The sequence below is a fragment of the Pyrus communis genome, chromosome 7, assembly GCF_963583255.1.
Source record: "Pyrus communis chromosome 7, drPyrComm1.1, whole genome shotgun sequence".
NCBI classification, from domain to species: Eukaryota; Viridiplantae; Streptophyta; class Magnoliopsida; order Rosales; family Rosaceae; genus Pyrus; species Pyrus communis.
In genome coordinates, this window is record NC_084809.1 from 13,442,749 (window position 1) to 13,457,217 (window position 14,469).

General features: G+C 36.7%; 3 protein-coding genes and 1 non-coding gene across 5 annotated transcripts; 3 read left to right on the forward strand and 1 right to left on the reverse strand.

Annotated features, from left to right (window-relative positions):
* The first annotated feature begins 1,988 nt into the window (after positions 1–1,988).
* Positions 1,989–6,863, forward strand: LOC137739603 (uncharacterized protein At1g51745-like). 2 transcript variants are annotated; one of them, XM_068479230.1, is made up of 4 exons: positions 1,989–2,789; positions 4,286–4,583; positions 4,692–5,328; positions 5,831–6,863. In XM_068479230.1, the coding sequence occupies exons 1-4, from the start codon at positions 2,599–2,601 to the stop codon at positions 6,820–6,822; spliced, it is 2,118 nt and encodes a 705-aa protein (XP_068335331.1). In that variant the 5' UTR covers positions 1,989–2,598; the 3' UTR covers positions 6,823–6,863. The 2 variants fall into 2 exon arrangements, with proteins under 2 accessions (XP_068335331.1, XP_068335330.1); XM_068479229.1 differs by having other exon boundaries at positions 4,286–5,328.
* A 2,621-nt stretch (positions 6,864–9,484) lies between these two features.
* On the forward strand, positions 9,485–11,092 carry LOC137738888 (large ribosomal subunit protein eL28z-like). The gene is made up of 3 exons (XM_068478359.1): positions 9,485–9,708; positions 9,815–9,978; positions 10,773–11,092. Exons 1-3 carry the CDS (start codon positions 9,561–9,563, stop codon positions 10,911–10,913), a joined length of 453 nt encoding a protein of 150 aa, XP_068334460.1. The 5' UTR covers positions 9,485–9,560; the 3' UTR covers positions 10,914–11,092.
* LOC137741215 (small nucleolar RNA R24) lies at positions 10,291–10,377 on the forward strand. The gene has a single exon (XR_011069245.1). It is a non-coding gene; the product is annotated as a small nucleolar RNA R24 (small nucleolar RNA).
* Positions 11,093–11,162: 70 nt separating the features above from the next.
* Positions 11,163–13,636, reverse strand: LOC137738887 (GTP-binding protein YPTM2-like). The gene is made up of 8 exons (XM_068478358.1): positions 13,521–13,636; positions 12,834–12,906; positions 12,416–12,463; positions 12,279–12,326; positions 12,120–12,191; positions 11,881–12,036; positions 11,630–11,733; positions 11,163–11,509 (listed from the first exon to the last, which is right to left on the reverse strand). The coding sequence occupies exons 1-8, from the start codon at positions 13,532–13,534 to the stop codon at positions 11,416–11,418; spliced, it is 609 nt and encodes a 202-aa protein (XP_068334459.1). The 5' UTR covers positions 13,535–13,636; the 3' UTR covers positions 11,163–11,415.
* Between the last annotated feature and the right edge of the window lie 833 nt (positions 13,637–14,469).

Genomic DNA, 14,469 nt, shown 5'->3' on the forward strand with positions numbered 1-14,469 from the left:
ATAATGGTTCTATCAAAATCGGAAGGGGAATCAGTTAATCGTGGCCGTCAATTGAAAGGCCTAACATCATCATCAAAACGACATAATGTAAGATAATACGATGAAATGTGGTGGGCCCTCGGCATGCATGAGGGACCAGTGTAGGGATTTTAATATATACCTGTCCGTGTAGAATCTAACCACCTCTTCTCCACGAGTTGTGTCTTACATGCTGCCCAAACCAAAACGGTCGGTGATTAGGGCTATGTTTCTATAATATAATTTGAGATATTTCACTACAAAACATTTACTTTCAAAATATAATTTATGGATTAGAGTAGTTAAGATTATCATATCGAAAAAGTTTATAATTATTTGTATAAAATATATACACACATATATATTATATATTTCATGTCAAAGAAAAAATTTAAGCTAAATTTTATTTACTAGATTATTATTTTGTAAGTAAGAGGTTTTAGGTTCAATTCTCGTCAAATGCGAATTTGAATCACATTATTGCTAGCATATTATGAGGCTAAGCTCCACTCCATTCCCTTAACGTAGATAATATCGTTTGTTAAAAAAATAATAATAATAGATTTTGAAACTCACCTGACTCAGAAACTATACCACAACACTACTTCCATTGTGAGGCGATTTCTAATAGTTGATGAAATGTGGGGTTCAATTATGGGCTTCATATACATTTACAATTCAAAGCTCAAGCAATTGACCTCAACGGGATTTTAAGACTAAAAAGGTCGTAGTAATAATCAAACGGCAACGATTTTTTGTTCATGTTGTTTGGTAACACCTTATCAATCACTTACAACTTAGATGAATTTTATAGATAAATCTTGATATCATTCATCACTGTAGATGAATCTTGAACAAGAATTTGAAAATTGAGGTTTTGTATTGTGAAGTCGTGGGCTATAAAATACTAACAACTTAGAATTTTAATGCTTCTATTATTATTCATCATTATAGATGAATCTTTAATGAGAACTTGAAAATTAATGCTTCGTATCATGTGATCGCAAGAGTCAGTAGTACCCTATTAATTACTGACAACTTTAAGCTTTAACGCTTCTAATGTCATTTATCGTTGTAGATTTAAATAAAATCTTAAGTGCTACATTGTCAAACTATCCAGATACTCTATGATCTTGGACTCATAAAATAAAGCGTTTGCTACACGTGTTATGCTATTATTAGAAACATATACGATCTAGCAATTTTATTGGTAAAATGTCAGCTTACAAGATTAACGATTCAAATTATCAACATGAAAAGGTAAGTCCCGGGATTTTATACGATAAATTTATATTTCTGTATTGAAACAAAAACAATGAAGGTAAAACCGTTAGATATCCAATCCAAATAAACTCATGTTATCAAACATATTATGATGTCAAACTTGACCATATATCATATGGATTCTCTTTTTTAAATGCACAATCCAAATCACATTATAATTCGTTGATAGTAAGTATATATAGAGCATCTCTAAATGAAATGTCAAATTTAAAAAATCCAAATGATATTTGATGACTTATGTGGTAATTTGACATTTTGTATAAGTTTTTGGTCAACCCGATATGTTAAAATAATAATGTCATTTTATATTTTTCTCATCTCTTTGAAGGGTCCAATTATTGAAACAACCAATCAAATACTTAAAACACAGAACAACATTTATTATACATTGCATAACATATGTTAAAAAATTATTAAGTCAAATCTGATAGCAGAAGGCTTTGGTTTCAATTGACTCAGTGCCACGTAAGAAAATAAAAACTCCGGTGGAAAGAATTTACTACTGTTTACTGTTGTATGCTTACTGGACAATTAGTAAGAAAATACGAATAAATTAACATTACCACGCACCTCTATCTGGTGTAGGTGTTATATTGAAACCCTATACGGGAAACCGTATATAACTCTATACACCCCCTTCCTTTTTTATTTATTTTTTATATTTTCTTTCTCTGTATTTCCTTCTACCTCACTCGCAGTCTCTCTCTCTCTCTGTATCTGAAATCCTCTCTCTCTGTGTTGGGAAAAGAGATACAAAAAGGTACGGTTTTGATCCAAGCACAAAGCTTTTTGGGTATTTCTCTATCTCCTCCCTCCCCCACCTTCTTCTGGGCCTCCGTACACTGTGAGCCGCACACGAGCGAGCTCGAACAAAAGATTTCAGAGCTAAATCCAGTAGTGGAAGATCAGAAAATCAAAACCCGGAAAACATATAAAATTATGAAAATAAATTTGTAATATTTAAAAAAAAAGAAGCCATTTTTCAGATCCTTCTGTATGTTCTTCTCCCCATAAACCCTTCAAATCTGGTCCTTCTCTACCTCCTCCTCTTTATCTGTTGGCTTTTGATTAGCATTTTTTCTCTTCTGGGTTTTGTTGTTTTTAGTGATTTGGGTTGAAGAGTTTGTGCATTCTCCGGGAAACTAAGCCTCTGGGCGATTTCCGAAATCTCAAATTTGGTTGAGAATGGAGGGCTGAGATTGAAATTTTGATTTTTTTTGAGATTAGAGATTTATTGGGTTACATTTGTTTTTTGTTCTCTCTCTCTCTACCGCTCTCTGGTGGGGTTTGGTTTAGATGGGGAGTTCTGGTGAGACCAGTGAGAAGAGCATTGATGCGTCGGTGGGTACTTTGGTTTGGGTCCGCCGCAGAAACGGGTCCTGGTGGCCGGGTCGGATAATGGGTCTGGACGAGTTGCCGGACAGTTGTGTAGTTTCGCCAAAATCGGGCACTCCGGTGAAGCTTCTCGGCCGTGATGATGCAAGCGTGTGAGTACTTTTCTTTCCCCCTTTTAAGCTTATCATAATTTCTGTCTGATTGATGTAGCTTGGATGAACATTGTGTCAGCTGGCTTACTGATTTACAATTGTCTTAACAATCCTTGTTTTTCAGCTTCTAGGTTATCTACATTTACCTTTGAGTAGAATCGGAATTAGAATACGCATTTGGCTTGAGATTTTCATAGGTGATTTTGGGTAAAATTTTGGTCTTGTGGGTTGGTGGATTTAGTGTTGCTTTCTTATTATCTTGTTTCACTTTATCTTGATCGGGTTTTTATCATTTGGTTGATTGATCGTTGTTTACTTTGGTGTTTCCGGGGCCTTTGAGTTCAACTGGATCATCACTTCCCTTAATCATGTTTTTTCTTGTTCTATAGCTTGAAAGTATTATCTCAATGATATTGATTAGCTTACACTTAATGTGAACTTGTTACTTGAGACAATAGTTTTCTCTGCCACCTCCTATGTGGCTCTTGTGTATTATAACACTATGCAGTGATTGGAGATGCATTCTCCAAAAAAGAAATTCTTAGATGGTACGTTGTTTTATAAAAACGAAAGGATGGTAAGCTTGAAGCTTGAGAACACATTCATGTATACAAATTTCTGATGTATGAATAATTACTGCTTGTGTTGTATGGAAGGAAGAAGAAAATGCTCATACTTGAGGGAAAGTTCTTTTTGGTCAATATAATTAAGGAATAGTTGGTGTGCAGTCCTAATGCATAGAAGATACATATTAAGGAGGTGCTTAGTGGTTTGCGGCAACAGATACATCATAAAAATGTCTTATGGTTTTCTTCAGGCATTTTTGAACATCTTTATTTTTTATTCAATTGGACCCTCGCCTTAAGGGCCTGAGTGGAGCATGAGAGTTAGTCTGTGGTCTAATTCTCAAATCTGATTATACTCATGTAAATGACGAAATTTAGGTTGAAGTTAATTGCCACCCTGTTTGTACAAATTCAAATCTTTTAACGGCATTATATGTGAGGTAGCCTTACACGAATGCTTTATTACATCGGGGAATTCAAACAGTGAGAACTGCGTCACTGGATGATTATTTTCTTTATGTGGCACCGCAGCAATGTATAGAGATTGGCCTTGAAGAGTAGAGCATTAGATTTTGAGGTATTCGTGAAGCACATTGCTTAAGCTGGATGCATTTTAAACGGGTTAGATGGGCAACATTAGAGACCTAGGAAAGAACCCTTGATATCTCTGGATTATTTTACATGAAAAATAGTACCTTCCTGTCTGTGTTAGTCATTGTTCCAGGGTTTACTTTACCATTAATTTTCAGGGCCCATCATACACTGTCTGAGAATGTTTTGTTTTTATTTTCAGCATATTTCGTCATTGTGGTTCAGGATTATGGCATTTTCTTTAAGATTCTTTTTAGTACAGATTAAAAACTCATTGTATAGGTGTTTAGCGTTCTATTGATATATGAACACTGTCTGATCTTGATCCTATTGATTTAGGGACTGGTATAACCTTGAAAGATCCAAGAGGGTGAAAGCTTTTCGTTGTGGGGAGTATGATGAATGCATTGAAAAAGCAAAGGCCCATGCAGCCAGCGGGAATAAGAAAAAAGTTAAATATGCACGGAGGGAAGATGCTATTATCCATGCTCTTGAGATTGAGAATGCTCACCTAGGCAAGGATGATTTGAACTTCAGTGCTCGAATGAGTAATTCAGGTGGTGACCATGGTTGCGCAGCCAGAGAATCACCTGCCATGTCTCTTTGCAGCGAGGAGAATGAAGATATGGTTGACGATGTGAGTGATTCTGAAGACAATTCACACTCAGGGCCAGAATTATCTCAATCTGGTATATCTTTTGAAGAGCCAAATCATATCAGTTCTTCTAAGTTGCAATCTCTGCAGGGAAAGAGAAGGAAAACACCAAATGATTCAGAGGATGATGGAACAGAAGGAGTGAAGCGCATGAGAGGACTTGAGGACCTGGGAATGGGTGTATTGTCAAAAAAGTCAGGCCAGACTGGAGGGCTTCTTGAACAAGTTCAACAGGATGGTGCTTCACTCTTAGATTCAAACACTCGGAATGGAATGCCTAATGGAAGTCCTGCAAATGGAAGCAAAGGTACTTCATCGCTGAAAAGAAAGAGATCTCAAGTGGCAAATGTTAATGAACTCTTGAAAAGAAAGAACCGCAGTCGACCATTGACCAAGGTGCTGGAGAGTACGGCAATGGTGTCTATTCCAGCTATGCCTGACCAATTGCCAAATTCATGTGGTTCACCTCTTCAAGGGTTATCTAATGGCAGGGTTTCTGGATTAGAATCCAATGAATCAAAAGGGAGTTTATCTGCAGACCACACTGGAATTTTGTGTGAGAATGGAACCTCTATAAATGTTCCCGAACTAGCTTCTGGGGCTTCCTCTATTAATGACAAATTGAAAGAGAACGAGATTCCCAGCATATCTGGCTTAGCGGAATATGATTCTTCTGATGATAGGCTATTTGATGTGCCATTTGTTGGAGAGGAAAAAGACCCTTCAGGTACTGGTCATTCAAACATTTTAAAGTTATAGTGTTTTGGGGCTGTATCTTTGTGTTCCTGTAGTTATTAACTTATCTCTTATAGTCCTATGGGGTATCTCTGCACCATTTGTTTCTTCTCTCATTTAATTATGCCTGCTTTATCTACATTGACGTTCCCCTGCAATTCTGCCCCTCTCTGTTCTGTTTGGCCTTTTTCATGCTATTAGTTATGTCTTTTATTACTTGATTATGCCTGCATTGTTTGCATTTAGATACCCTGCAACTCTGTCACTCACCATTGTCTTTAGCTCTTTCTCGATCTTAATTATTTCTTGTATTACTCAAATATTCATGCATTATTTACATTTGGGCATTCCTGCAACTGTCAATTATGGATCCCCCTGGGATCTATAAGCCTTTTGGATCTTATTAATGTTCTCTCCTTCCTCTTTATTTTATGCAGAAAATAAATTAGCTTAGTCTTTCTTTACTGCTGATTTTGTCATCATTTTTCTACCAGGTTCTTCTCCTATACGTACAGCTTGTTCATCTGGTAAACCTCAGATTGGTGCGTTGGGAAGGCAATCTAGTCAAAGTCGTCAGCCTGAAGCTGTATCTTTGAAAAATGAGAGAATTAATGAATATGGTTGTACGAGTTCGGCAGCCTTGCATGATATCAGCATAAGTATGGTGAAAGGTAGTTCAGAGTGGCAGTTAAAAGGAAAGAGGAATTCTAGACAAACAAGTAAAGATAGAAAACATGACTCCAGAAGATTTATGGACATGGATGATGAATACAATGGTTATTCGGCAGGCATCGAGCATTCCAATGGATTGTCTCAAGGTTCTTATCAGAAAGTAAATTGCAATGGCATTAGTGGTTCCCGTGCATATAATGGCACCTTACGATCAAAGTCCAAACAGGTTACTGAATTGCCTGATGGTCCAACACAGAGATCACTTCCCTATCGGCAGTCCCGCTTCACAGTGCCTGCAAGATATCAGACAGCAGATTCTACTGCCCGCATTTCATGCTCTGATGGTTCGTTGTATGATGTCAAGCTTGAGGTGAAATCCAATTACCGGCCACAACATGTTCCCCTGGTTTCCCTTATGAGTAAATTGAACAGCAAAGCCATTGTTGGTCACCCACTAACAGTTGAGGTCTTGGGTGATGGCTGTTCTGATCGGGAAGTTGATAAAACAGGCTATGCAGTAAAGCCAGAAAAAGAAATTGGAAGAATCCCAGCCAAGGTATTGGCAGTGCAACCACGAAATTCACCAAGTAGATCTCCCAAAACAAAGAAATCTGGGCTACAGCCAAAAAAGATCAGGAAACTATCTTCACTGACCGGTCATAAGCAATCTGAAGACAGAAAACCACTGGTTCCGAAGCCGAAGGGTCCTGTAATATCCTGTATCCCCCTTAAAGTAGTGTTCAGTAGGATAAATGAAGCAGTGAATGGTTTGGCACGACCATCACATCGTGTTCTAAGATCAAGCAACGCTTGAATATGGCTTCTTGTTTTTGGGGGGGGGGGGGGGGGGGAGAGAGGAGAGAAAGATGTTGCAGTGGATGGATTCTTCCGGGGGTATGCTTCCCTTTTACATCCTAGTTGCTGCTTCTCATTTATTTGGCTATGTTAAGTTAGCAGCAGCGTTATGTCTGCTGTCGTTTTTAAGGCTGACTCCGTCTGTACAATTCGAGAAACTGCGTTGTTGTAGAAGGAGCATTCAGTCTCTGAATGTAGGCTGCTTTGTGCTCTGTATATAAATGTATCATTAACTTTTTAACATTTGGTAACCTGATATTTTGTTATTTTATTTTATGAATTCAGGTTCTTTTAGAGGCTTAACTTCTGAGACAGACACCTTTTCTTGGTGCTGAAAATCGATGCATTGAACTTTCTTGTGCTATTAAATCTTTTGTTTCTGTTGCCTTGAATCATGATGCATTCAGCTTCTTCTGCTATTCAATCTTCGGAACTGAAACCCTAACGTTGCAGTTTTTGTGTGCGCCTTCATGAATCATTTTAGGCTGCTCTTTGTTGCGTTTCTGTTTGCTGTAGCTTTGAAGGCCTGAGGGCCATGGTTGCCTTGCCCTTGTATTTCTCCACCAATTCTCTAAATGGATGCATTTGAAGTTTGAACCATTTTTTTGGGTTGAGGGTGATTATGTCATTTAATTCTATCAGATTCCTTCTTCCCTTCACTTCTCCCTCGATCCCTTTTGAAAAATTAGAGCATTGGTCGTTAGGTTTTTCAGTCTGTCTAAAACCTAGAATGATACGTTATATGTTATTATATAATTAATGAAAATTCTTTTGTTCTTTACAATGTTCCTTTAATTGTATAATTACATATGTTGTACAATCTCGTGTTTCGGGCACACTAAGAAATTTCCCTTTCTGAACAACTATTAATTTTCCATTTGACTTATCTAAATTCAAATATAATTTTTCTCTCATTACTTGGGAGGCGTGTTCGAGAAAGTATGAATAACAACCGTATTCTTTCGTTAGCAAAACAAAGAAAAACCGAGAGTGTTTATGGTCATGAACAATGATTTGGGGACATGTCATCATTTGTCTTTCACACAAAATTATAAAAGACTTACATGTACTAACGTTAACGTAATGAGGTTTGAATTGAGATTTTGAGAGATTCTAGTGGATTTATAAATTTATTAATTTTGATAGAGTTTAATTAATTTATAGCGATTCCATATAAAATTTCTGTTGAATTCTATTGAATTCTTCATTTTTTTTTTTTATTTCATGTAAAAGTTCAGAAGAATAATAACTTTAGTTTCAAGGGCTTGTAGCACCAATAATCCCCAAGATTTCATAAGCTGCACTTGATTATTTTGAAGATGGTTTTGCGCTATAGTATAATAACTTAATAAACACATAGAATAACTAACATCATTCATTTGACTGACCTCTTGTTCCACAGATTTAAGATTGTATGAATTGCAGAACATTCATGAACACTGATTTTAGGTTTTTATTTCTAGATAGGTGTAAAAATAAATTTACATGTTTAATTGAGTTTGTGAGAACAATTTTAGGTAGTAAATTTGAACATAAAGAGACAATAATAATTTAATTAAAAATAACATGGGTACAGAGAAGAAATTGAGTGCAGAAAGAGATTCTATAAGAAATATTTTTGCTCAGCACCTTCAAATGATGGTAATGCTCACCATCATATTTATCATTGTTGGATGAATTTATATTTCAAGATATATATAGTGGATAAACACAAATCTCAAAATATAAACTCATCTATTGGTAATAAATAGAATGTTGAGTATTACCATTACCTAGTGAACAAAATACACCTAATTACATGGATTCAAATCAATTTCTTGTCTCAAAATCTGAATTGAATATATAGAAAAACTCTTTTCAGAAAAAATTGACAAGTCCTCTCCTCTCAGGGCATCTTCAATGGAAAGTGCCAAAGGTTTAAAAGCCAAAATATGATTTGACTTGCCCAAAAATACACCTAATTACACGGATTCAAATCAATTTATTGTCTCAAAATCCGAATTGAATATATAGAAAAACTCTTTTCAGAAAAATTGACAAGTCCTTTCCTCTCAGGGCATCTCCAATGGAAAGTGTCAAAGGTTTAAAAGCCAAAATATGATTTGACTTGCCCAAAAATCTATTTTTAATGGATGACTGAACTATAATTCTAAGAGACATTAGGCTGGCCAAAGGGGCATCATGCTGGCCAAGTATATCCCCTTCGTAGCCCCTTTTTTTGGAGCCCATCTCCCCTACTGCAATAATTAATTCAAGGTCAATGATTAGATTTGAAACATCCAAGGTAGTTTAATTAAATTAAACAAAATTTTAAGCATAACCTTAAAACTAATAAATTATTGAGGTACTTAGCCCCTTTAATTGAATATAGTATATGAGCATAGTTTAACATTATTTATTTAAAATATTTTTTTTTGTAGGATATAATACTGGATGAGACTACTTTTAACTTTAGAGATGACATTACCTGACATGTTAGCCAAGTCTACTCCTAACAACAAACGGGACAAACGGGTCAACAAAACCAGAGGATATAATCGTAATAATGAAAAATGAATGATACCCCTCGGGTCCAAAGAATATAATTGAATTAGGGTTTCAACAACATATATACATGGGGCAAATTATAAACCCCCAGTTCCCTCTCTCCTGTAAACCCTAAATCCCAATCTGAGCAGCTGAATCAAAATCTCGGAGATGGCGACGGTTCCAGGGCAACTGATATGGGAGATAGTGAAGAAGAACAACTCTTTTCTTGTGAAGGAGTTCGGGAGGAGCCACGCCGGCGTTCGGTTCACCAAGGAGCCCAACAACCTCCTTAATCTCCACTCCTACAAGCACTCTGGTACATTTCATTGCATCCCAATTCCATTTATTTTCTGTTTGGTTCCCAAGAAAATTTTGGTGTTCTTCAATTTTAATTGAGAGAATTGAGAAATGGTTTCAATTAGGGTTGGCAAACAAGAAAACCGTGACCATTCAGGGTGTGGGCAAAGATCAATCTGTGTTGCTGGCAACAAGTAAGACCAAGAAGCAGAACAAGCCTGCTGCTCTGCTGCATAAGTCTGTGATGAAGCAGGAGTTCCGCAGGATGGCGAAGGCGGTCGTGAATCAGGTAAATTGAAGTTTCAAAATTTGCCTTGCTGAGTAATTGTTTACAAGAACTGGATTGCGAGCTTACCATGTAGGGATGAGGCTTAAAATGTATGAAGGATCGTTTCGAATGGATTTTTGGAATGAAATGATATGACTCGTTTCATTTGCTTCGTAGCATGCATTGTATTATTTGATTAGATCGAATGTGTTTTGTTAAAATCTTATATACATATGTAGGAAAAAAGTCTTATTTCTTTGGGCAAAACCTGAATTGGGGTTTGTTTCAAGGATCCTATTGATTAAATTATTAAGAAGGTACTTGTCGGTTTAAGCTGCAGTGATGAGCCTTAACATGGGGATCAATTACGGAATTTTTTCTTCAGTGAAATCCTCTTGTTATGCTTGGCTTATGAGCGTGCATTATCTTTTTAATTCTGTTGGGTTCTCTTCGTTAAGCTTTGTGTATTTTCTAGGAGAAATCCGAAATGGGTTTATCTCTGGGAGCTGAATGATTATTTTAGTGAGAAGATACTTGTCGGTTTTTATGCAGTGATGACTGATGAGTCTTAGCATGTAACATAGAATATTTTGTAATGAATTCTTCTATGAAATATTCTTGTTTCGCTCACTTTTTTAGCATGCGTAGTGTTTTTTTATTATGCATCGGTCTCTCTTTGTAAATCCTCGTGGATGAAGATTCAAGGACCATCATGTGTTGTATTGTAATGATTCGATGAATCTTTAGTAGCCTTGTCTGGATGTCTCTTTTGTTATTCGTCTCTGTTTTTCATTTTGTGCTCCCTGTCGTTGCAGGTGGCGAATAACCATTACAGGCCGGATCTGAAAAAAGCAGCCCTTGCAAGGTTGAGTGCTGTTCACAAGAGCCTCAAGATTGCCAAGTCTGGTGTCAAGAAGAGGAACAGGCAAGCTGTTAGAGTCTATGGCAGGAAATGAGTAATAGGGGTTACTTTTCATGATTTTGGGTTGCTTGGGTCGTCCTTCGAAGCTCAGTTGTATTTGGATTTTGAGATTATATTCAGTTTGTTTTGCATAATTTTCATGGATATCGAAATTATGAGTGTGCTGGATAATTTTTTTCAACTAAATGGAAGGGATTACAAGATTAATTTTCATTTTTTGCAAGCACCCCTATATTATGCATAAACACAACTAGTTTTTCTTCTGGAAAAATTGTATCCAATAAAATGAATATAGATAAACATAAAGTGATCTGTGATAGTATGACATTACAATGAACTGTGTCGTTGATGAAATTATTCGAATAATTTCTTGAATTTCTAAACGAACGGATGAAGGCGGAACCAAGTATCATGAACACCTGCTGTACATATTATAAGTTGGGTTGCTAAAGGTTCCAATGCACAAACCGCATGTTCTGCAAATCTTTGTGTAACTTTCCACCACCATCAAGAACATACTCGTCCTTGACGACAAATCAGGATGAGCAGCAGGTGGTCTTTTGGGAGACCGGCTGTCCGCGCATGTGCACGGTGGATGGTTTGTTGGCACTCATTGGTTGCGTAGCTATCCTGCAAGCCGAAAGGAAAAGGAAATGTTACGGATACTGAATTAAAATGCAGATGTTTTGCTACCAGTCGGAAGTTCTCAGATTTAATGTATATGAAAAGGTAACATAGAGATGAACTCACCTGTTCTTTATCTCTGCAACCATAGTCATGAATGCCTGCTCTACATTGGTCGAATTTTTGGCGCTCGTTTCCAAGAATGGAATACCTAGCTCATCGGCAAATGCCTTTAAAACCAGTGGGTGGAGGAGAGAAGAATTTCAACAACAGAGAGTTAGAAGAGAAGTAAAGTTGATCAGCGATGCGCCGATGCATGCTTATTTAACTCACGACGACATGATATCAATGGAAGATTAATTAGTAACTCAAATAACCTTGCTAGCTTCAGAAGAGACCACTTTCTTGTCAGCCAAGTCACTTTTGTTTCCAACCAAGAGCTTGTTCACATTTCCAACTGCAAATTTATTAATTTCTTGCAGCCAGGTCTTGACGTTGTTGAAGCTTTCTTGGTCCGTGACATCATAGACAAGCTAGCAACAGGAGAATCCTATGAAAAGATTGCAGAACCAAAAATCTACTTTACGGGGATAGAAAGAGGTGAATCAACGCTTACGATAATGCCATGGGCACCACGGTAGTAGCTACTTGTAATTGTTCTGAAGCGTTCTTGACCAGCAGTGTCCCACTACGCAGAAGAAATGAATATTTCATATTTTCTGGTAATGAACTTTTGATTTCAATCCAATCCAGCGTTAATGATAAATATACTTACGATTTGAAGTTTGACAACCTTCCCGTCCTGCTCCACCGTTCGAATTTTCTAAACAGAGGAAATAAAGAGATGAAATCACTGCCATGACATCAAAATAACCAGACATCAGAAATGCTATATTATGTGACTTTACTTACAAAGTCAACACCAATGGTACTTATGTAGCTGTCAATGTAAGAATCATCCTACACAAGTGAGAGTAGAATCGTCAATAAATCTTCAACAAAGCTCACGCCCGATTTAGATTGCATTATGCAGAAAAAGGCATTCTTCTGGTCATCAGAAAGTTGTAACAGAAGGCCGAAAAGGTCAGACATCACGATTTTAACAATATGGCTAAGGTGTAAACATGAAGTATATAGCTCAAGAAACTTAGATCACTAGCGTACGTGTCACGTGTAACACATTATGATTAAACTTTGGGGACGAATGCAGCACAGGATAAGTGAGGTGGTACTGGTGCACCTTAGCTAATGGTGGCGAGCGAAATTGCAAACAGAATACATATATCTTAAGGAAAACACCACCCTATGTACAACGTCGTTAAACTTTTACCGCAAATCTCAGTAGAAGGCATGACTTGCCAACGCCGGAATCTCCAATGAGCAAAAGTTTGAAAAGATAATCACTGCCAAATGGGGGAAGATAACTAATTAGAGCCTCGAACTTTTTGCTTCAGTAATTAGGCAAATAACTACAAAAATAAAAAATAAAAAAATCATCAAATCCTAATAGCAAAAACCTAGTCTGTCACGAATAATGCCACCCTGCATATCTGATTCATACTTCTTCAGCGCCTTTCGTTCAAACAAAACTATTTATACGCGTAGCAACCAGATATGAATTCCATGGCAGCACACCAATCCACAGTAGAAAGAAACATGATTTCATAAGATCATTAACAAGTCTTTGGATCTAATATCAAAAGACTAAAAAAGAGGATCCCCAAAAGCTGGAACAGATAATTTCTAACCAAAATGGCAAATCGAGAGCCAACCCACGTACCCAAAAGTTAAGAACAAAATAACCCATCATTGATAAACAAAAAAAATAATTATTATTTTTCTTTCTGGGTTTGACCAAAATCCAAATCCAATCGAATGAACAGGATGAACATTTACCAGATATCAATCGCACAGAAGAATTTTCAGCTATAACAAAAACGTGGTAACATGTAGACATGCATGCAATTGGTAATGAGAGAGAGAGAGAGAGAGAGAGAGAGAGAGAGAGATTACGTACTATTCAGGAATCATGACTGGAATGATCGACGAGGAAGATTGAGAAATGAAGCGTAGAAATATTCAACTGGGTCTAAACTTACGGAATTGGGAATGTTGAGGGAGGGAGGGAGGGAGGGAGAAAAGGAGAAGGAGAAGGAGAAGACTTCGTTGTGTGTTTATAAATATATGGGTGGACAGTTTGCGTCACATTGAAAGGTTCGTACTGCTTCCTAACCAGCCGCCAGCTTGGAATCTGACCCCACATATACTTTGCCCTTTTTTTTTTTTGGAATCTAAACTCTTTTAACGAAATATTTCCGGTACTTTTTCATTTTTAACGAAAAATCAAATTTTTACATTTTCTTTATACTATTCACTACACCTTTATTTGTTATTTTTTATTAAAACTAAATTTTTTTTTGAACTTTTCGTTAGTGTTTTTTTTAATTTTATATATAAACTACCTTACATTTTTTTGTGGTCGGAATTTGAGACTACCATACATAGCAAAGGTACGCCTCCAAGGTGATATCCCGCACTGATGATACGACGCTGAATAGAGGGAAACTTGCACGTGTTGTTGTACTATTACCATAGCCAAATTTTCGTTGTACCTATAACATGACAACGTGGTATTACTGTTAAACTTAAAATATAATATGTTAATATGTTTTCTATTAATGTAGCAACTAAATCGTCAAACCTTATTATAACACTAAAAATAGTACAATCACATTCCTAGAGATACATGCGAATCTAGGCATAAAAGATGCAGAGCAGGTAAAGCTCTATGAACGTATGCAGGAAAACCCTTTTTCTTTCTTTATTATTTGTTTTTTTTGGTGAAACGGTCTAGACAAACTTGGTGAGCAAGCATTGTACGACTTATTTATTTCAAAAAACTGCTGAAATCCAATCGTGCAGAGAAACCACAACACGTTCTCTGTCCAATACACCCTTCTGTAAAA

What these genes read in the sequence shown, in the direction of transcription:
- LOC137738888 (XM_068478359.1), top strand. Translation starts at nt 9,561, where the DNA reads ATGGCGACGGTTCCAGGGCAACTGATATGGGAGATAGTGAAGAAGAAC. An exon ending in CCACTCCTACAAGCACTCTG is followed by an intron (nt 9,709 to 9,814) that starts GTACATTTCATT and finishes GGTTTCAATTAG; the next exon opens with GGTTGGCAAACAAGAAAACC. An exon ending in CGAAGGCGGTCGTGAATCAG is followed by an intron (nt 9,979 to 10,772) that starts GTAAATTGAAGT and finishes CTGTCGTTGCAG; the next exon opens with GTGGCGAATAACCATTACAG.
- LOC137739603 (XM_068479229.1), top strand. Translation starts at nt 2,599, where the DNA reads ATGGGGAGTTCTGGTGAGACCAGTGAGAAGAGCATTGATGCGTCGGTG. An exon ending in GGCCGTGATGATGCAAGCGT is followed by an intron (nt 2,790 to 4,285) that starts GTGAGTACTTTT and finishes CTATTGATTTAG; the next exon opens with GGACTGGTATAACCTTGAAA. An exon ending in AGAGGAAAAAGACCCTTCAG is followed by an intron (nt 5,329 to 5,830) that starts GTACTGGTCATT and finishes TTTTTCTACCAG; the next exon opens with GTTCTTCTCCTATACGTACA.
- LOC137738887 (XM_068478358.1), bottom strand. An exon ending in GTACCATTGGTGTTGACTTT is followed by an intron (nt 12,327 to 12,415) that starts GTAAGTAAAGTC and finishes TCCTCTGTTTAG; the next exon opens with AAAATTCGAACGGTGGAGCA. An exon ending in AGGTTGTCAAACTTCAAATC is followed by an intron (nt 12,192 to 12,278) that starts GTAAGTATATTT and finishes TCTTCTGCGTAG; the next exon opens with TGGGACACTGCTGGTCAAGA.